This window comes from Macrobrachium rosenbergii, chromosome 46 (assembly GCF_040412425.1).
Source record: "Macrobrachium rosenbergii isolate ZJJX-2024 chromosome 46, ASM4041242v1, whole genome shotgun sequence".
Taxonomy (NCBI): domain Eukaryota; kingdom Metazoa; phylum Arthropoda; class Malacostraca; order Decapoda; family Palaemonidae; genus Macrobrachium; species Macrobrachium rosenbergii.
In genome coordinates, this window is record NC_089786.1 from 2,977,501 (window position 1) to 2,999,973 (window position 22,473).

At 37.4% G+C, this 22,473-nt stretch overlaps 1 protein-coding gene and 1 long non-coding RNA gene across 9 annotated transcripts in view; one reads left to right on the forward strand and one right to left on the reverse strand.

Moving 5' to 3' along the window:
* Positions 1 to 5,649, forward strand: part of LOC136830166 (phosphoenolpyruvate carboxykinase, cytosolic [GTP]-like) — a 16,523-nt gene extending 10,874 nt beyond the window's left edge. For both annotated transcript variants that reach the window (XM_067089421.1, XM_067089420.1), the window contains exons 2-4: positions 2,309 to 2,623; positions 2,989 to 3,115; positions 3,560 to 5,649. In XM_067089421.1, coding sequence (XP_066945522.1) covers positions 2,580 to 2,623; positions 2,989 to 3,115; positions 3,560 to 5,362 — 1,974 coding nt within the window. In that variant the 5' untranslated portion in view covers positions 2,309 to 2,579 and the 3' untranslated portion in view covers positions 5,363 to 5,649. The remainder of the gene's footprint in view (positions 1 to 2,308; positions 2,624 to 2,988; positions 3,116 to 3,559) is intronic.
* The window catches only part of LOC136830167 (uncharacterized), a 51,242-nt gene extending 29,428 nt beyond the window's left edge, over positions 1 to 21,814 (reverse strand). The window contains exon 1 of one of the 7 annotated variants that reach the window (XR_010850573.1): positions 21,758 to 21,814. This is a non-coding gene — a long non-coding RNA (uncharacterized lncRNA). Of the gene's footprint in view, positions 1 to 12,149; positions 12,600 to 14,991; positions 15,605 to 21,757 lie in introns of those variants that run through there. The other 6 variants (XR_010850577.1, XR_010850583.1, XR_010850586.1 and 3 more) reach the window with 6 other exon arrangements.
* Positions 21,815 to 22,473: the final 659 nt, after the last annotated feature.

The following is a 22,473-nucleotide window of genomic DNA, read 5'->3' on the forward strand; positions in this document are numbered from 1 at the left end:
TGCATTTGTCTCCAGTTCCTCCTTCATTATTCAATATTCATTATTCTTGTTTGTGCGTCGCGATGCGAATACATTTACTTGTAGATTGCAGAGATCCGGATTTACCGTTATCTACCTGGGAATGTTTACTTATTGATTTCTCGAGCTATCGTTATTTACCCGTTGAGCCGATCAAAATAATGTCGGCAAAATAATGTCTGAAGGACACGTTCATATTATTTGTAAAGGTAGTTGTCGAGAAAGTTGTTTCAAAACGGTGTAGTGTATAACCAAATGTTTTGAAATATCTGTTTCGTGTAGCTTACAAACATACGTAATGTATGTATATATATATATATATATATATATATATATATATATATATATATATATATATATATATATATATATGTGTGTGTGTGTGTGTGTGTGTGTACATTATTTATATATATATATATATATATATATATATATATATATATATATATATATATATATATATATGTATATATATATACGTATACACAAATATTTAGTTTCTCACAATACTTCCCACAAGAGAGAGAGAGAGAGAGAGAGAGAGGAGAGAGAGAGAGAGAGAGAGAGAGAGAGAGAGAGAGAGAGAGAGAGAGAGGGCTAGCTTCTCATAATACTTCCAGAGAGAGAGAGAGAGAGAGAGAGAGAGAGAGAGAGAGAGAGAGAGAGAGTTTCTCACAATACTTCCCACAAGATAAAGGTCCGCGTACCATATCACACCTGCAGTCCGAACGAAGTCCATCATGCGCAAACAGAACACGACAGCGTCAAAACAACAGAATTACCAAACTCCTAAAAGAGCTCAACTCTTCCTGAACAAGGCCACGAGACAAACAGTAAGAAGTATAACACGAAGGAGGTGCCGTTCGGAATAACTTCTCCTGCAGGCAAGCGCAGGCACCAGAAAGGAAGGTTCTCCTTACGTAATCTCCAGAATACCCCCGGCCGGGGCACGATATCTCGGCGGGCGGAAAGTTACCACATGGCGTCTTCAACAACGAGTTATCTCCCTCTCTCTCTCTCTCTCTCTCAAGTGCTATTACCCAATAGCGTGTTTTCACTTCTGTCCGCTCTGCATGTGAGGGTGTAGTTGATTTCATACGGTTTTTGACATATCTATCTATCTATCTATATGTAAGATATATATATATATATATATATATATATATATATATATATATATATATATATATATATATATATATATATATATATATATATATATATATATATATATATATATATATACATATATATACACAAAAATGGGAAAAAACACAGTTAAAAGAAGAAGAAGAAGAAGAAGAAGATATATATATATATATATATATATATATATATATATATATATATATATATATATATATATATATATATATATATACATATATACACACATACGTGTTCACCTGCATAACTGGGAAGGAACAACTATAAGTCGTCCTAAATGTCTCTATATATCAGACTGTTCAAACGCAAGATAAGGACAAAATTGCATCACCTCCAGGATACAGGATTTCTTCGGCCGGAGCATAAGGATTTTGTTTTTGCTCTCACTACGGTACAATTCTCACAGGGGGACTGCTCGAATCAAGGTTATTTTCAAATCAACAGCTTTAAAATCTTTTACGCAACAAATTTTCACAGTCATTGAGTTACATTTTGTTGGAGTTCTCTCACAAACGATGAAAGAAATATAATTATCATATAACGTTAATATATATATATATATATACATATATATATATATATATATATATATATATATATATATATATATATATATATATATACAGTATATACATATACATATTGATTATACATATATATATATTTAAAATATTTTCAACTAACATCTCTCTCTCTCTCTTCCCTCACTCTCTCTCTCTCTCCCCCTCACTCGCTCCTTTCCTCTCTCTCTCTCTCTCTCTCTCTCTCTCTCTCTCTCTCTCTCACCAAATCCTTAACGATAAGCAAAATTTCGGAAAAGAACATCGGCGCCGTCGCGTGACGGACTGGTTTCATGGGTGTGACATAGAAACAACCAATCGGGTCTCAGCATCTCGGGGGCACGGCTTAGCCTCCACCAATCAGCGAGCGGCTTGTAGGGGTCGGCTCAAGATCGTAAAAAAACCCAAATTCCTTCGGTATTTATTAAGTGCTTTTAACGGACATTACGTGGACGATGATGAATTATTTGAGTGATTTTAGTGATTTATAATAACTGCTGGGTGGATATGGAGCTATATTATGGAGGGAAACGGGTTTAAATATGGTTTTTTTTTTCTTAAAGAGTACTCGGCAACCGGATAGACTTCGGGTCCCGCGCTCTGTTGCTGGGGGATGATACGCGCGGTGACGTCACAGCGGCGGTTACCCTTCGCATTTCGGGCTGGTATATAAAGGCCCGGCGACCGAAGCCTCTTCAGCGTGCAGCTCCATCATCCTCTGACTATGGTAACAGCGTCGTGAAGACTTCCATCTTTCACCTCCCAAAACAACACCTTTTTTTCAAACAACTCTTAAAAAGGAGAAACTACTGAGACCAACTCATAGTAGTCAAGATGGTGTTTGACAACAGTGCCAACAACATCGTGGAAGCCCCTAAGTAAGTCTTTTCTTTGGAAATTTATGTTTTGTTGTCAGTTTGGTTTGCCATAGTGTTAAGTTCTTTTGGTCTGGAGTGATTGCCTTTGCTTGGAAAGTCATTTTTGTCGATGATGTGAATATTCTGATGTCAATCAGGGTTTCTTGGTGTCAGTACCAGTGTTATAAAGAAGAAGATAGCCTCTGTTATATAATCATATACTGGGTTCAAAGTGCCAAAGAAATGTCTTAAAAAATGTCTTACATAGCAGGATCATCCATCACATTTTTGCATCTTTATAAGCACCTGCCCATTACTACTAAACGGCTCTCCTTCGTAATGTGTTAGAGATTTAAGTGTTTACTAATTCCACTGTGTATTTTCAGGCTCCAGAGCGTGCTTAGCGAGGCCTACGCCGCTGCCGCTGGAAAAAGCAAGAAGAACCTTGACTTCCAAAGTGAGACCAAGTCTCTTCAAGTCAGCAATGGGAAACTTGCTAACCTCAAGCCTAAGGTAAGCTAAGGAACTGGGCTTTAGTTGAATATATATATATATATATATATATATATATATATATATATATATATATATATATATATATATATATATATATATATATATATAAATAATTAGGGCTTCTGTATTTGTTTTTGTATGTACTGTAGATAAACATCCTTGAATACACAAACCACAACAACTCCATTACCTTTAAGTCATTAACTTTTATATTTATGGATATACATGCAATGCACACATGCAGTACCCACAAGAATATGCTTATTCTGAACAAAGATGTTTTTGATATCACCTCAGACATAATTCCATAACATTCTCATCACATTTCACGAAATGATAGGTATGGCATTACTGAACTGCAAGAATGAACTGCATTTCTTGAAATTTCCAAGCCACCAGTAACAGAGAGAAGTGACTAATCCATTTAAATTTGTCCCCCAGGTGCGAAAATTTGTGGAGGAGAGTGCTCATCTCTGCCAGCCTGCTAACATCCACATCTGTGATGGCAGCGACCGAGAGATGAGAAACCTCCTCAACATCATGCAACAGGCTGGAATGATTGAACCTCTGCCCAAATACACCAACTGCTGGCTCGCCCGCACCGACCCTGGAGACGTTGCTCGCGTTGAGAGCAAGACCTTCATCGTCACCAAGGACCGTCGTGAGACCATCCCTACCCCCAAGGAGGGTGTCAAGGGCCTTTTGGGCAACTGGATGTCACCTGAAGATCTCAAGAAAGCCATTCAAGAAAGATTTCCCGGCTGCATGGCTGGCAGAACCATGTACGTCGTGCCCTATTCCATGGGACCTGTAGGTTCCCCTCTGTCAAAAATTGGTATTGAATTGACTGATTCCCCATATGTTGTTGCATCCATGCGTACAATGACCAGGATGGGAAAAGCTGTATTGGATACACTTGGGGATGAGGATTTCGTCAAATGCCTCCATTCAGTTGGATGTCCTCTTCCACTCAAGAAAAATCTTGTCAACAATTGGCCATGCGATCCTGAACGCACCATTGTCACCCATGTTCCAGAGACAAGAGAGATCATCTCATTCGGTTCAGGATATGGTGGAAATTCCCTCCTAGGAAAGAAATGCTTTGCTCTCAGAATTGGTTCTACAATTGCAAAGAAGGAAGGCTGGTTAGCTGAGCACATGCTTATCTTGGGTATCACAAACCCCAAAGGAGTTAAGAAGTACATTGCAGCTGCTTTCCCTTCTGCCTGTGGTAAGACCAACCTGGCCATGATGACACCCTCCCTACCTGGATACAAAGTAGAATGCGTAGGTGATGATATCGCTTGGATGAAGTTTGATGAAGATGGAATCTTAAGAGCAATCAACCCAGAAAATGGCTTCTTTGGAGTAGCTCCAGGTACTTCCATGCACACAAACCCTGTAGCAATGAAAACTGTTCTTTCAAATACAATTTTCACTAACGTTGCAAAGACCAGTGATGGTGGAGTCTTCTGGGAAGGTCTAGAAAAGGAAACCCCAAACAACGTTACCATCACATCTTGGTTAGGAGACACAAACTGGAGCAAAGAATCTGGAAAACCTGCTGCTCATCCCAATTCTAGATTCTGCACACCTGCTGGCCAGTGCCCTATCATCGACCCTGCGTGGGAAGATCCAAAAGGTGTGCCCATCTCTGCTATCTTGTTTGGTGGAAGAAGACCTGAAGGTGTCCCTCTTATCTATGAAGCCTTCAACTGGAGACATGGAGTAATGGTAGGAGCAGCTATGAGATCTGAGGCCACTGCAGCAGCTGAACACAAGGGTAAGGTCATCATGCACGATCCATTCGCCATGAGACCCTTCTTTGGATACAACTTCGGTCATTACTTGCAGCACTGGCTAAGTATGGAACAGAGAACAGACAAACCCCTTCCTCAGATCTTCCATGTCAACTGGTTCAGAAAGGACGAGAAGGGCCGTTTCATCTGGCCTGGATTTGGTGAGAACGTCCGTGTTTTGGACTGGATTCTGCAGAGAATAGATGGAGACGATGTAGCTGAAGAAAGTGCTGTAGGGCTCATCCCAAAACCATCATCTCTTAACATGAAAGGCCTAGAGAATGAGAACATTGATATGGACGAACTTTTCAGACTACCCAAAGACTTCTGGCAACAGGAGGTTAGAGACATCTCCAAATACTTCACTGAACAAGTTGGTGAAGACCTGCCCAATGAAATTGGAGAAGAACTTAAGAAACTAGACAAGAGAATTGAAAAGCTATAATTCTTCTATCTGAATGTAGCCTTTTGTTATAACTCAGGAGTATCAATGGCAAAACACAAGACTGAATAGCTACTGCGGCATTCCATTCTTGTACCACAGATTTTAATCTACATATCAAAGTGGTGCTAACTCGCCACTCTCTGTACCACTACTTTCCATCACCTACCTGTTCTTTCTCCTTTCTCTGATCTTCCTGTTTCCTTGTTACCCTGATCCTGACTGGTTTTGTAACGGTCGTGATTGTATTTATAGACAGAATTAATAAATATATATTTTATAAAAAAAAATTGTTTTATCCTTGTCCGTCCTTCAAAAATGGCTTTCCAGATGTTAGCTACTGTTTTGGGCTAACTTTATTTCAAATGGAAAAATAAAGACTTCCATGTAGAGAATGCCGGTGCTCTAGCAGCTGATTGGGTAGAAGAAGCTTGTTTATTTGTTGGCTGATTATGTTATTGCATTTTTCACAGGTAAATAAACTATAACCTCCAAACTAATACTTGATGAATACAGTATTAGTCAGACACAGTTGACAGCTTTTTAAAAAGCACATTTTAAAGCATTTATTACTTGTGAACTGCCTTTAATGATGAAAGACTAGTTCCCCTGTTGAGATGGAAACATCACCTTGTACAACTTCTTATCCTTTTGGCTTTATGATACGAGGAGAAAACTGCTCCACCTGCCATTTCAGTAAAGTACACCAGATGATACGGAATCTAATTGGACCTGATGAATCCCGTTTTCTTATCAAACAATTTTCAAATGCTAACTTAACATTTGTCTCCCAATGGTCCATTTTATGTTTAGGCTTATTGATAATAAGCTGGTGTTGGTAAACGAATGAAACCAACAAGATCAATGGGATAAACTCTACGGACACTGCACACCACATAAAGCAACCTGACGTCAGTAATTGTGTATGTGTATATATATATATATATATATATATATATATATATATATATATATATATATATATATATATATATTAAAATTATACAATAAAGTACTGCGCTATGTTTTCTTAGAAGACTTCCTCTTGGGCGACAGGCCTCTCTAGAGGATTATGCCAAAGGGCATATCTTCATTTCAGTCTAATGTACTATCAAAAGAGGATGGCCACTAAATTCCAAAATGTGGAATTCACTGCCTTCTTCTGCATTCCCACAAACTCACCTTTCACGAGATTCTTTTGGGCAGCGGTTTTTGTTCCTGGATCAAATTTATGTTATTGTATTACAAGAGACTCAAGTATTGAGTGCTTTAGTCACATTTTCTCCCGGGAAGAATTCAACAGACATTGATCGATTCAGAGTGCTGTATTCTACTGGAATGACAAGTATGGGAAGCTATTGGCCAAAGCAGGGTCTCGCGAAAAATGATTAAGTGTCGTCTCCCTTGACAGTGCCAATCGACTCTTGACAGAGCACCAATGAATGGTGAGAATCTCTACGGGGATTGTATACCTTAATACATGAATGAAGAGCCCAGTACTGCACTGTGCGCCTTGCATGACTCCACAATCTCGATTTACAGGAAAAAAATCCACGGGACTTGAATGCCAAGATACATGGCTAAATCATGTTATTCTTTTCCTTCTCTCTCTCTCTCTCTCTCTCTCTCTCTCTCTCTCTCTCTCTCTCTCTCTCTCTCTCTCTCTCTCTCTCTAAACTTCTAGAACGAAACGGTGAGACAAAACAAAAACATAAAAAACACGACAATGAACTTAAGCACAAATTAACAATGGTCGAACGTAACACACAAGGTGATTAATTGTCGCCAAAGAAAACATTAATAAATGAAATAATGAATTAAATCAACAGAAAAATCAATTTGGGATACATGATCAAAACTGTAAATTTTCAAATAAATCCTCTCTCTCTCTCTCTTATAGGCACACACACATACACACGCACACATACATATACATATACATATGTAATTCAGCATAAATTTACAACTTCTCCAAGATTTTAAATATCCTCCTTTTTTTCATTTGATTGCGTACTCAACATACCTCATCTACACCCTCCAGGTTCGCGTAATTCACTGACGTATCACAACAAAGGCGTCACAACCCCGAAGGTCACCATACGAGGCTTACGTGATAAGATACGCACAAGCGTAGAGTGAGCGTTCAGCCACCGTAGGAATCTCTTGGGTACGGGGCATACGCAAGAACTCTCAGCCCTTATTGGGGGAATATAATAGGATGCCTCTTGCAGACGCTTTGGTATATCTTATGTAACTTTTTAATTCTTATGTAATATATATATAATGTGTGTGTGTGTGTGTGTTTGTGCTTGTGTGCATGTAATGAGAGCAATGGTAAATTGAACAATGCATAAACACTGAACAGAAACAAGAAAAAAATAAGTTACATAAAAAGAAAAGATGGCAGGAATTTTAATCAGCTTAAAAAACAGGCCACGTTTTTAATCACGTTTGATTCAAACTTCAAAATAACCTTTGACAAGTAACAGTTTTTAAATAATAACCCACTGGTTATGGTAGGATTTTTGTTGATATATTAAGCTCTCCTCAGGCTGGCAATTTTCATCTTTGGAAGAGAGTATAACTGAAGTACCGATTATTATTATTATTATTATTATTATTATTATTATTATTATTATTATTATTATTATTACTGAAAATGATTATTATAGTTAAAAATGGTCTTCTAAAATATATAGTTCAAAATTATTAAGATATTATTATTATTATTATTATTTATTATTATTATTATTATTATTATTATTATTATTACTACTACTACTACTGAAAATTAGGTATATTTAAAAAATGGTCTTCTTCCAATATATTATTATTATTATTATTATTACTGAAAATCAGGTATATTTAAAAAATGGTCTTCTTCCAAGATATTATTATTATTATTATTATTATTATTATTAAAATTATTATTATTATTATTATTATTATTATTATTATTCAAAACATGTCCACAGGTTTAGCTGGAATTACTGAATGCTATTATCTGCCTTGACAAAAATTTCACACAGAGGAAGCAAGAATGCAAATTAACTTGCAAAGCAAGCTTTCGTGGAAAAGAACGCTCACCAGGAAGAGAGAGAGAGAGAGAGAGAGAGAGAGAGAGAGAGAGAGAGAGAGAGAGAGAGAGAGAGAGAGAGAGAAATGGCCCAGAAGCCAAGTATTCACAGATGTCACTGATTCACACTCAACTACCCGCATTCAGTCACGTTTTACATTACTCAGTTTTACCCGAATTCAGTCACGTTTTACATCATACAAGCTTGAAAATAATAATAATTAATTTAATTAACTTTAGGCTATTAAAAAGTACATGCATATATCGCAGTAACCGAGTACACAGCCAACGCATTAAAAGTAAAAGTTGATCATTTACGTCAACGTTCATCGCCCCCGCAGATAATCTGTAATCTCGACGCCACTTCAGATGTCACCGAAAGCGCTTGCAAGCACACACGGCCACACTGGTGGTCAGATCAAGGTCCCGGTGACGTCACGGCTGACGCTGCGCAGTAGAAGGCGCCTTTTTGGTGATGGTGGTGGGATGACCTCTTTATTCTGTTGACCTTGGTCCCCGCCAGGAGTCTGCATTTCAGCTCTGTCACCGGACCAGTTGTGTCCTCACGAGAGCATTCTCTCTCTCTCTCTCTCTCTCTCTCTCTCTCTCTCTCTCTCTCTCTCTCTATATATATATATATATATATATATATATATATATATATATATATAATATATATATATATATATATATATATATATGTATATATATATATATATATATATATATATATATATATATATATATATATATATAGACAGAGAGAGAGAGAGAGAGAGAGCACAGACTGCAGGAAAATTTCAAGAAAAACAATAACCTATCTGTGCTCACCAACACGTACTTTCCCATCCGCCTCGCCACCATTAAAAAAAAAAAAATAAATAAATAAGAAATTTGTGGTTGCCCAAGTGCAGAGCCGGGCCATACTGGTATATTCGGCAGGATGACCTTAACCCACACCAGAGTCCACCTTACCATGGACTCTGTCATTCGACCCAGAATGAACACATAACACTAACTATTATTATTATTATTATTATTATTATTATTATTATTATTATTATTACCTAGATGACTAACGTATGTTGTATCATCATTATTACCTACAGGAATTCATTTCAGCTGAACTGTGAATGGCAGCAAAGAGAAATTGCAATTATTCATCATTACATTCATGAAAAATTCCAGATTATTATTATTATTATTATTATTATTATTATTATTATTATTATTATTATTATTAAAAAAATACTCATAGCAGCATGAATCTTGAAATGGAGAAACAAATCCACGGTTATTTTTTAAATATTTGTACCCATACATAACTGGATTTGTTTCTCTATTATTATTATTATTATTATTATTATTATTATTATTATTATTATTATTATTATTATTATTATTATTATTATTCAGCAGAAAGTCAAGCTTCCAAAGAAGAATATTAAGGTGTTCACTAGGAAGAAGTAAGAGGAAGTCAAGGAAATAAAGAAAGAAGAGAAGCCACTCATTCAAAAAGAAAAAAAATGAATTAATAAACAGATAAACAGATAGAGAATGTATTAAAATACCAGAATAATAGTATTAGGGTAGTAATGCACTGCATGTTCGCTTGAACTTCTGAAGTTCCTCCCTCTGAGAGGCTGATCCACAGTCCAACGGTGCGAGGGATAAAGGACCTCTGGAACTGAGAATTTCGACAGCGAGGCACAACAATAATAATAATAATAATAATAATAATAATAATAATAATAATAATAATAATAATAATAATAATAATATCCGTAATGTGTTTATGATTAAATGTCAACACTTATTCAACAAAAGGAGAGTCCGGCGGGACTGTCAGCCCAATGCACTTTTCCACCCCAGGGCAGACGAAGGCATGCAGAGAGCAAAGGGAAGAATCAGGGGACACATCATGCAGAAGAGAATTCCAAAGTTAGGTCGTTTAATGAGAAAATGTGTAATCACGCGATTTCCGAGATGTATATTCGGGTCACAACAATGCACTCAGATAATACACAATACACAAATACACAATAATACACTCATAAAATACACAATACACAGATTGACAATAATATTCACAAATACACAACAATGCGCTCAGAAAATACACGGTACACTTGCAAAATACACAGTATACAATAACAATAATACACTCAGAAAATACACAATGCACAATAACACACTCAGTAAATACACGATACACAATAGCACATTCAGATATACACAATACACAAAATACACAATAATACAATCTGGCGATTTTCAAGAATTACGTTATACACTCAGATAATACACAACATACAAATAACTAATAATATTCACTCAGAAAATACATTAATACACAATGGTACACAAAGAAAATATACAATACACAATAATACACAGAAAATACATAAATACAAAATAATACACAACACACAACAATACATTCAGACGATTTTCAAGAATTCCGCAATACATTCAGATAGTACACAACACGCAAATACACAATAATTCACTAAAAAAAAATACACAAACACAAATTACCACTCAGGAAATACACAAAACAAACCACTTTAACCCACATGCGTAAAAGATACAGCAAACATGCGTATATAACACAGGGGACGAGTAAAGATACGCAATTCTGATTTTATTTTCCCATCCTTACTATTTTTTTTTTTAAGCAAAACCAGTTGTTGAACTCTGTTGTTTCTCAAGGCTACGTGAGTCGAGTGGCGCTTTGCGAAATCGTTCTGTTGTGCTCAAGATAATACGTTGTTTCGTCTAAACTGATGAGGTGAAAGAATGTTGTTTATCCAATATCGCTGCACTGGATAAACGACACTCATCTCTCCTATTTGGACTAAACAACGCATTTATCATCGACGTAAACATACGGGATTTTTTAGATTTTTTTTTTATTTATCTTGTTCTCCTCAGCCGGCACATCCCAAAAGTCATGATGTAACATTACATTTGAAGTGTCGTCCTAACTCTCTCTCTCTCTCTCTCTCTCTCTCTCTCTCTCTCTCTCTCTCTCTCTCTGTTAAATTTACGCGTTAATGTATTAGGAAATAGAAATCAGAAAACAAAATGTGTCATATGCGATTTTCGCCGACTGTCAAAAAAAAAAAAAGAAAAAAAAAAAAGTTAAGATAATTCATGCTCCACAGAACTACTACTACTACTACTACTACTACTACTACTACTAATAATAATAATAATAATAATGATAATAATAATAATAATAAAGGATAATTATGAAGACAAACGTGTTTAACACGCATATTTACTAAGAGCAATTTCCTGTTCTCATCTTCGCCATTTGTATGCAAATTAACTTCCTCAAACATTCCGTTACTAGCAATTGTTTACATCACTTAAATCTACCTTATATCAATAAAAACTATATTAAAATCCCGTTTTTCCTTAAAGCCTACTTGTCAGAATACGATTGAGATTTTTAAGCTTAAATTACAATCTCTTTTTCCTTCTGATTATCAGCTTCAAAGCCTGTGCACAATATACGCAGTCAGTCTCTCTCTCTCTCTCTCTCTCTCTCTCTCTCTCTCTCTCTCTCTCTCTCTCTCTCTCACTGAGAGATGCAGATAAAGCTGATAAGGTGGAGTGCTGACGTCAATAATTATGTGAATGAACCTAGTCAACCCAATGCAATACTCCAAAAAAGCTACCTAAATCCAAAACATTGTTAATACGCACCTCAGTTTGGTTATTTTTCTGTCAGTTCAAAAAAACTTGAGTCCAGGTGGAAGAAGAAGAAAAAAACTTTTCCTGGCAGCTTATAATCACACAGGGATCTCCCAAATTTCTTCACAGGTCCTACGGAGTGCAGCCCAAAAGGGAAATCCTTTGAGGAAACAGCCTTTATTCCTCTCGCAATTGGACTGAGGATATGCAATTGGAACTTCAGAAGTTCAGTCGAGGATGCAATGCATTTCTACCCTAATGCCATTCTCCTTGCATTTTAATACATCTTTCTCTATTTACTAATTCGTTTTTTTTTCTTTTTAATCAGTGAGATCTCTTCTTTTCGTATTTCTCTTTACCTTCTCTTACTTCCTGATGAGCGCCATATTCTTTGGAAGCTTGAATTTCAAGTCAGTGGCCCCTTTGGTGGGCTTGTTCCATATGAATAGGGTTCATCTTCTGAATAATAATAATAATAATGCCACGTTGAGGGGACCCCAGTCTATTACTTTCATGGACAAGCATGCAAGCAAAGCCTTCAATTTCCTGGAAAGCACAAAGGGGCTTTAAACCTTCCTAGGAAGCTGGGCGGACGACGTCTTAAAAAAAATTCCACGTGGTGTGGGATGACAGAAGCAAGCAGAAGTCGGCCCGGCCCGTGACGTCAGCGAACGTCTGGCGCTAACCAGATTGAATTTAGGACGCGGGGCGAATTTTAACAGCGCTCCGTGCCATTAATCCCCGTCATTGTAATTCCGCCATGACTTTTCAGTGTGATTCCGTAACTTTATACATACATTTTAAGGTCCGTTGTCTTCATGCGAGTCTCGAGTCGTTTTGTTTACAGATTTACGTTGGATGGAATTTCCGTACTGGCACGTTTTATTTGTCATTGCCTGATATATTGGAAGTCTGGGCACGTTTGAAGGTAAGACAACTTTCGCTCAATTCTCTGAACTCAGCCTAAACGTTCCTATTCTTTCGTGTGCTTCCTCCAGACCTCAGTAATGATGTCTTGTTCTTGCCTTAAACAGAATGATAATAAATATAAAATTGTAGGTCAAAGAGAGGCACGTTTACTGCAAGTATCTGGCAAATTGTAATTAATTTTAAGAGGTGGTCCATTTGACGTGATTAACAATACATAAATTCTCCTCACTGCTGAATAAGAAATGCTGTTCTCCTTGCATTTTAATACATTTTTATTCATTTATTAACTCATTACTTTATTTTTTCTTTTTAATAAGTGATCTCTTCTTTATTCATTTCCCTTTACCTTTTCTTACCTCCTAATGAGCACCATATTCTTTGGAAGCTTGAATTTCAAGTCAATGGCCCCTGTAGTGGGTTTGTTCCACATGAATAGAGTTCATCTTCTGAATAATAATAATAACTAGGTGCTGAAGACTATGAAGAATAAATAAGACCTATTCCTTTTGATTTAAACCAACACATAATGTTAGCAATACGCCAAAAAAACACACACAAAATCTTGTAGTTCAGACTGGGCTGGTCAACAAAAATTACTCACAGACAGACTTGATACCACGTTCCTGTCTGGTTTTCTGATCTGATTTCTTGTCCATTCTGGTTTGTTGTGGTTATGCCACCCATCTGCTGCCTATTGACAAGTCGTTAATCCTGGGCGTGGGCAAAGTCCAAAGAAAAGGACATTGGGTGTGAGTCACAAAGGTCAAGGGGTCAACACTCCGACAGTTCATGGCGTTATAGACTGAATTATTAATTTCCCTAACCGAATTTAAGGAACTTTCGATAATCCCGTCGGGGAACACAAGGGAGCCGTTCACGTTAATATCAAAATCACTGCTGAGATTTGAACCAGGGGATGACTTTGAAGGAGAGTCAGCTCCCACACAGAAGCAATAATATAAAGGGGTCCAAACTGACTCGATACCAGTGGGAGCTGGAAACAAATCCTTTGATGTCTGAGGCTAAATGAAAGCCAGTCGCGGCCCTAGAGCCCTCGCCAGATGTGCTTCGGAAGCTGACAATCCAGATTTATCTCCGGGACTGACAGAATGCCAAACCTTGCCTGAACTCTGTGAGCCACGCTCTTGGATTAACGGCCAGATGGGCAGCAAAACCACAACAAACCAGAATGGACAAGAGGTCAGAAGATCAAGCAGGAACCCTGGAAGATTTTGACTGAAAAGTGGATCACCAGACGCCTAAACAAGGCCTGTTATCGAGGACACCGACATAGAGGCAGCTCTCGTACCCAATAACACGAGCACATTTAGGTAAACCAGCCCCACGAGTGTATACCGTAAAAGTATTAATAATATACGATCTTCCTCTTCATCTTCGCCCGTTTTCCGCGTAATAAGGGGTCTTCCTCAACGTTTTACGACTGTTACCGTTACATGGAGACGAGTTCTTTCAGTTCCTGAACACTTCAGGACTCCAATTACAGCGACATAATTGCACAGTCAGCCGCCATTTGGAGTTTATTTCCTTTTAGTTTTCGAACGCTAGGTTCTCTCAAGGTAATATTGCACAACTATGCCGTTGGCTGGTTATAATTTCACCCTTCCTTTACTCTCCAAAGCACGAGGCTACTTCAGGATCAAGCTGCACGCTCGTGCTTGCTTTTACTTACAGGTTCATGGGCACTTCACAGCCAAAGAGGCGTGAAGAAACCTGGGCAATTAGAGGCTCTTCCGGTAAGCCTGCATGGCAACGTGCCATTGAGTCTACCTAGTTCCACTGAGCGCACTTCCTTGACAGTACTCAGGCGGATATGAAATGATTCAGCAGAGGCTCAGTCGAGATCTGGTTACGAGCAGTGAGTGATTCGGATATTGGGTTACATCTTATCATCCACCTCATTTACCTTTTTCTTCGGCGACGCTGACCATGCCTGCTGTGACACCACTGCTGATACGCCATCAGACGAGCCATCAAACAATCAGTCCTTGTTTATTTCATATTTAAATAAAACTCTCCCATCAACAATGTGGAAACTGCGATGCCCAAACTATTGCTAATCCCTATAGGACAGTCGAGAGATAGCTACAGTCTAACACAGGTGTTACACGGCACAGTCTTTGATAAGTAAGAAGCCAAGACACTGTAATTAACGAAGTACAGATGTTTTCTCACAATGCTCCGGAAACTCAGTCAGCTGTCATCTTTGGCAATGAGGACTGATTCGAATGCCCCCATACTTTAGAGCCAAGACAGGAAGGCCTAAAAATACGTAATTCAATGATTTATTTAAAAAAAGACACAGCATCCTCAGAACCGCACAGTTCACTGAAAAATGACAGGAAACACCAGCTTCTGTGTCGTCTTTGTAATTCGTCAAAATCATCTACTACCTTCTGGATTTTGTGGTCCGGAATCAATAGAATGATCGTTTTAAATTATTATATAATGATTTTGAGAGCATTCCAGATGTACAAATAATGGTCACTGAACACTTCCAGATCACTAGGAATGAAGACAATGACGAGGGAAGTGGTTGTAGACTCTGTGAAACCTCCCCTCTTCTTCCTCTTCTTCTAAATATAACTACTAAACTTGTCAGTATTCAGCGAAGCCTGGAAGCCAAATAAGGCCGCCGACGCTTCTAGATTCTACGATGTCCTCAAAGCAAGGAAAAGCAAAGCAAAGTAAAGCAAAGCAAAGTTAAGTAAAGCAAAGCAAACAAAAACAAAGCAAAGTAAAGCAAACAACAGCAAAGTAAAACCAAGCAAAGTAAAGCAAAGCAAACAACAACAAAGCAAAGTAAAGCAAACAAAAGCAAAGTAAAGCAAAGCAAACAAAAGCAAAGTAAAGCAAAGCAAACAAAAACAAAGCAAAGTAAAGCAAACAAAAGCAAAGTAAAACAAAGCAAACAAAAACAAACAAAGTAAAGCAAAGCAAAGTAAAGCAAAGCAAACAAAACAAAACAAAGTAAAGCAAACAAAAGCAAAGTAAAACCAAACCAAAGCAAAGTAAAGCAAAGCAACAAAAACAAAGTAAAGTAAAGCAAACAAAAGCAAAGTAAAACCAAGCAAACCAAAGCAAAGTAAAGCAAAGCAAACAACAAAAAAGCAAAGTAAAGCAAACAAAAGCAAAGCAAACAAAAGCAAACCAAAGCAAAGCAAACAAAAACAAAGCAAAGTAAAGCAAACAAAAGCAAAGTAAAACAAAGCAAACAAAAACAAAACAAAGTAAAGCAAAGCAAAGTAAAACAAAGCAAACAAAAGAAAACCAAAGCACACAAAAGCAAAGCAAAACAAAAAACAAACAAAAAAAGCAAAGCAAAGTAAAACAAAGCAAACAAAAGCAAACCAAAGCAAAACAAAGGAAACCAAAGCAAAGCAAACAAAAGCATAGGAAAGTAAAGCAAAACGGCAGCTTTTCGCCTTCGAATTCCAACCGGCCCCTTCGCCGACCCCAAAGCACAATCACAAGACATCCACAATGATATAAATGTTTCTATACAATGTATGTGCAATAAAAACCCACAATTATATAGTAAACTGTATTACTTTGCAAAAGACGAAAGCATAGACTTTCGAACACCTGAACGGTTGTTCCTCATCAGTGCTTACGTTAAAATGTCTTTGCTTTTATCTTTTAAATAGTATTACAGTTTATTAAATAATTGTGGATTTTGATTACACAAACCGTTTTGCACGAGTTGTGAATTTCTTTGATGCATAAATGTATATCAACATCGCCGTGGAATTTACTTTTACTTCCGTGTTTCCTTGCAAGGTATGTGATCACTTCCGAACTATAAAAATATGGCGGTTAAGCGCCTCATAGATCCAGCTATCAAATTAAATAAATAAAATAAAATAAAATTCAATAAAAGAGGGAGAGTGATTCATCAAATTATTTAAGCTTCTGTCATTCCACCCGCTCAAAATAGCTACTGGGTCCTTCCCTTTGCAGATCATGTGATCGTCAAGTCGAACCCTTCATTGCAATGGGAGAATCTGAGAAGGCGCAAGACTCCCACCCTGCCGAAAATATCGACAGAGCGTAGCATTTTCCGATTGAAATTCCAGTGCCAGAAAGGACACCACGCAGGGCCATTGCAATTCTGCAAGCGTTGTGAGCTTTTCCTGAGTGCTATTTTTAGATGCTGTTGTTTTCAGCCTGAATGCATTATCGATCCAGGTTTTGAAAGAGAGTCATTTGCGACTGAGGTATTATATTCATCATTAATATCATGCGCTTATCTTATAGGTGAAGTCAGAAAGATTAATATCTAACTTACCTGCCTTTCCCATCTATCTACAGTAACTAATTATATATATATATATATATATATATATATATATATATATATATATATATTAAACCTGATCACCTGCATAACTGTGTGCATTCATACAAAGAATGAAATGACCTCATTTACAAGGGATGGTATCTAAAGGACATTTTATATAAAAGAAAATCACAAGCTTTCAAAGACTATATGCCCCCATCACCCGGTGGCCGTAACACACATACACACACACACACACACACACACACACACACATATATATATATATATATATATATATTGTATACATCTTATCGATTCTGATGCACATGTGTGTGTGCTTTCTTAAGACATCATCATTTCTCCAGGTTCTTAAATCTCTCCTTATCCTCAAGGCTAAAACTCTGATGAAAAAGACCAAGATTATCGCTGTTGCTACCAGTTGAAGACTGAGCAATACTCTCTCACACAAGTCACCTTCAGTGATACTTCAGACCCGCAACACTTTACCACAGGACTGCCCTGTCAAATTTATTGATTCGTCTTCAGACTCCCTAAACCTTGAATTGCTGAAACAGCAGCCTGACGACAGAGATGAACAATAGTCAAACCATAGCCTCCTTGCATTCTGATACATTTTTATCTGTTTATTAATTTATTAATTTATTTTTCTTTTTTAATAAGTGGGGTCTCTTCTTTCTGTGTCTCCCTTTACCTCCTCTTACTTCTTTCTAATGAACATTAATATTCTTTGGAAGCTTGAATACCAAGTCAGTGGCCCCTTTGGTGGGCTTGTTCCATATGAACAGGTGTCACCTTCTGAATAATAATAATAATAATAATAATAATAATAATAATAATAATAATAATAATATTCTTTGGAAGCTTGAATTCCAAGTCAATGGCCCCTGTAGGCTTGTTCCATATGAACAGGTGTCACGTTCTGAATAATAATATTAATAATAATAATAATAATAATAATAATAATAATAATAATAATAATAAATAATAATAATAATAATAATAATAATCCTTGGAAGCTTGAATTCCAAGTCAGTGGCCCCTTTGGTGGGCTTGTTCCATATGAACAGGTGTCATGTTCTGAATAATAATAATAATAATAATAATATTCTTTGGATTGAATTCCAAGTCAATAATTGTTCCATATGAACAGGTGTCACCTTCTGAATAATAATAATAATAATAATAATAATAATAATAATAATAATAATAATAATAATAATAACAACAACAACCAAAATGACTACGAACATATATATTACATTTCAGACGGTGCCACTATTCTTAGATTTGATTCATAAAACCTTGACCTAATAAGTTGGGGTGCCGTGCAGATTTGGCAGGAAGAGAGCCACGTCTTCAATAAACAGGTCAAAAAGGATAAACAGCTTCACACCATTGTTCAGAGCGATCTCTAGACCTTGGTTGAGAGTAACTCACCGTGCAGGCGTAAAATGAGCGAAAGCACTAAAATTTTATGACGAGCCAAGGACGATCTATATTTAAAAATGACAACAAATGAAAAACTGCAGTCATACATGAAACTGCTTTGATCACAGGGTAGGATAGGTTAAGGATGTTTTCGTTTCTGATCATTTAAATGAATTTCATAAATGCCCAGAATCTCGTTCTGCTTCTGGGCAGTTCGTGGGAGGATTGATAAATAGGACTTTCTGGCCGGATTCAAGAACCCCGAATTGTGGGAGGCAGCATTAACCGTAGTCGGATTATAAGTCAGGAAGAAGAAGTTTGCCAACGCTTTAAAGACACCAGATTTCCTGAACCGTCAGTTTCACATAATCTATAATTATAGTAGTATGTCAGCTATATCCAAACCAGAATTGGTTAGGTGAGTTTAAGAGATCATTTAGATGAAAAGACGTGTGTAAAGTACGTCCGTCTAATTGGGAGTCTAAACCTCATGTATAGTCACCAGGCGTCCTACACACAGTCAGACGAAGCCAGATTCAGGATCATTGGCTTTCTAAACACAAAGCATTCCTTGGCTTAGGAATCCAAATGACTTCTTCGTTTGTCAAATGGCGCACGTCAAATAAAGTCAGCTCTGCTATACGATGGTGTAAATTCTCCTGAGTAGTATTATATATATATATATATATATATATATATATATATATATATATATATATATATATATATATATAAATATACATATATACATATATAAATATATATACACATATACATATATACATATATACACACACCCATTTACCCTAGCAAGGGCTGGCTCTCGGCATAGTGAGAGAGAGAGAGAGAGAGAGAGAGAGAGAGAGAGAGAGAGAGAGAGAGAGAGAGAGAGAGAGACTGTAAACCCAAAAACTCGATGATAACCTCTTGAAGATAATGATTTTGTTCTGTTGTCGCACATAACGAAGATATCTGGGTCAAGATTGTTTTATCTTTGCCGGCAATCCAGAGAGAGAGAGAGAGAGAGAGAGAGAGAGAGAGAGAGAGAGAGAGAGAGAGAGAGAGAGAATGATACATTTCTATTATATCCTCACTGATAATTTTCCAGACTTGCTATACCGCCTGTCAGCTAAAAATATCGCCCTTGAATAAATATAGAAAATAAAAAATAAAAAAAAAATTCAGACTTCAAACACGATATTTTCAGGCGAACGTAAGAACCTACGACCCTAAGAACGTTGCCATTGGTCGTGCCACCTAAAAATAGCACCTGGGTCGGAGATTATAATATACGATTGGGCCGAGCGAACTATTCCCATAAAGTTTGGTTCCTTATAGCTAGACCTTGCTTTATAGCTCGCGTGATCGGTTACGGCACAGTGCGATATCGAGTGAAAATGAACTTCCACTATCTTAAGCGTGTGTATTAATAGCTGTTTCCCACCAGCTTTTAAAAACTCTATCTGTCGTGAGAGAGAGAGGAAGAGTATTTATTTTGAAACTGGAGAAAGGGCGATTTAGAGAGAGAGAGAGAGAGAGAGAGAGAGAGAAGAGGTCTGAAAGATGGTAGTTCTCATTGAATACAGAGAGAGAGAGAGAGAGAGAGAGAGAGGTAACAGTTCTGAATGATGGTAGTTCTCACTGAATGCAGAGAGAGAGAGAGAGAGAGAGAGAGAGAGAGAGAGAGAGAGAGAGAGAGAGGTAACAGTTCTGAAAGATGGTAGTTCTCACTGAATGCAGAGAGAGAGAGAGAGAGAGAGAGAGAGAGAGAGAGAGAGAGAGAGAGAGAGAGAGAATACTGACAACGCCAGAATCTCAAGGCTTCGCAATCTCTTTCAAAAGCTCTTGACAACCTCCAGTTCGATATTTATTGAAGGAGACAAAAATTCATGACATGATGAAAAAGACATAAAAACTCATAAAACTGAGTTGTGAAACTTGGAGACTATAGAAACAATTTTCTTGTGTGTTTTTTCGAAACATATATTGCGATCAAAAGTCACAGAAACACAAGAACGCCGAATTCAATCGGAGTTGTTAAGAATATGGATATCATCAAGCGCATTTCACACCGGATATTCGTGCATCTCAAAGATGAGTGAATTAGCCGAACGGCTGGAAACTTACTTTCGAGAGGGGCACCACCCCGCAGCAGCAGGAGTGGTCGGGAGCTGGCTGGAATCTGACGGCCGATCAACGGAGAGCGTTCGAATCAGCCCTATATAGGGCGGCACCGTCTGCAGGACGAGCAACGTAACCGCAGGTCATTAGGATCGAGGCGACAGGTGCAGGAGTGAGACCCACACTTCGAGCTCATGTTTCCACTGTCCAGACGAGATTGTCCAGCAGCTTACGAAGGTAAAAACAAAGGTCCTTGTCAGACGACATTTTGACCTCAGACAAGAGGAGGGGGATTGTACGTTCGGAGGTGGACCTAAATAAAGACTGCCGTGGACATCACTCTCATTGGAGGGGACATGAGGAGGAATAATGTGATGCGGATGGAAGAAAATGACCTCGCAGAGATTTTTCGGTCCAAGGACCACCCGAAAAAGGGACCCGCCACTTGAGGGCGGACAAAGAAGCTACTAAATTAAGCACGACCCCAGTCTGACAGAATGGTCGAGGTAATGGGTGAATAAAATTTGTGACTAAATTAGGAGGAATAAAATAGGCAGCTATGCAAAAAAAAAAAAAAAAAAAAAAATAATATATATATATATATATATATATATATATATATATATATATATATATATATAGATAGAGAGAGAGAGAGAGAGAGAGAGAGAGAGAGAGAGAGAGAGAGAGAATTTTAATGCTCGCCCACACCTTTAAACTTACATATTTGAATTTGCACCAAGGCCTTTTACTTGCTAATTCTGGGCCTTACTAAATAAATGCAGAATTTCCACTGATAAAAATATAGACAAGTACTGACCTTGACTGTTTGATTGTAGGCTATCTGGCGTTACAAAAAGCACTGACTTCGTCCTTTCACCAATATTATCTGTCATGTAAAAAGATAAAAAAAATATTGTTAGTTGACTGCTTGTCATTTTATTTCTCTCTCTCTCTAGTACGAAAAAACCTACTAAAAATATATCCCTGCAATCATTATCTACTTTCCTCGTGCATTCTCTACAGCCATGAGTTAAAAATAAGCCGCTGACACCATTATCCATACCAATGGAGATATTATATTCATAGCCAAAAATAAGGCTGTTAACACCATTGGCAATACGAATGAAGACAGCCTATTAATAGCCAACACAATCCGACTGTATCCCGTTGCTGTTCAGAAAAGAACACCCGCATCGACTCGGTAATGAGCGGATCGGCCCATCGAAGACCTGTACGTACCAGGGCTTCCTGGTACGTATAGGGGATTGGGTGCGCATAATTGCGTAGTCTCTGCAACGGCACCTCTGGTGTGATGGTCACCTAATTTTCCTTTAAATAAGCTAAATAATATCTTCTTTTCTTCAAACTATTTATTAATTTTTTTTTCTTTTTGAACAAGCGAGGTCCTCGTGCACACACACTCCCGCCTGGCTCAAGAGTATTTTCTAAATATCTGAAAAATCTCTACCTGGTTTAAATCTAAGCCTCTCCTATCCAGAATAAACAACCTATAATCTCCTCCTCTCAGCTTTC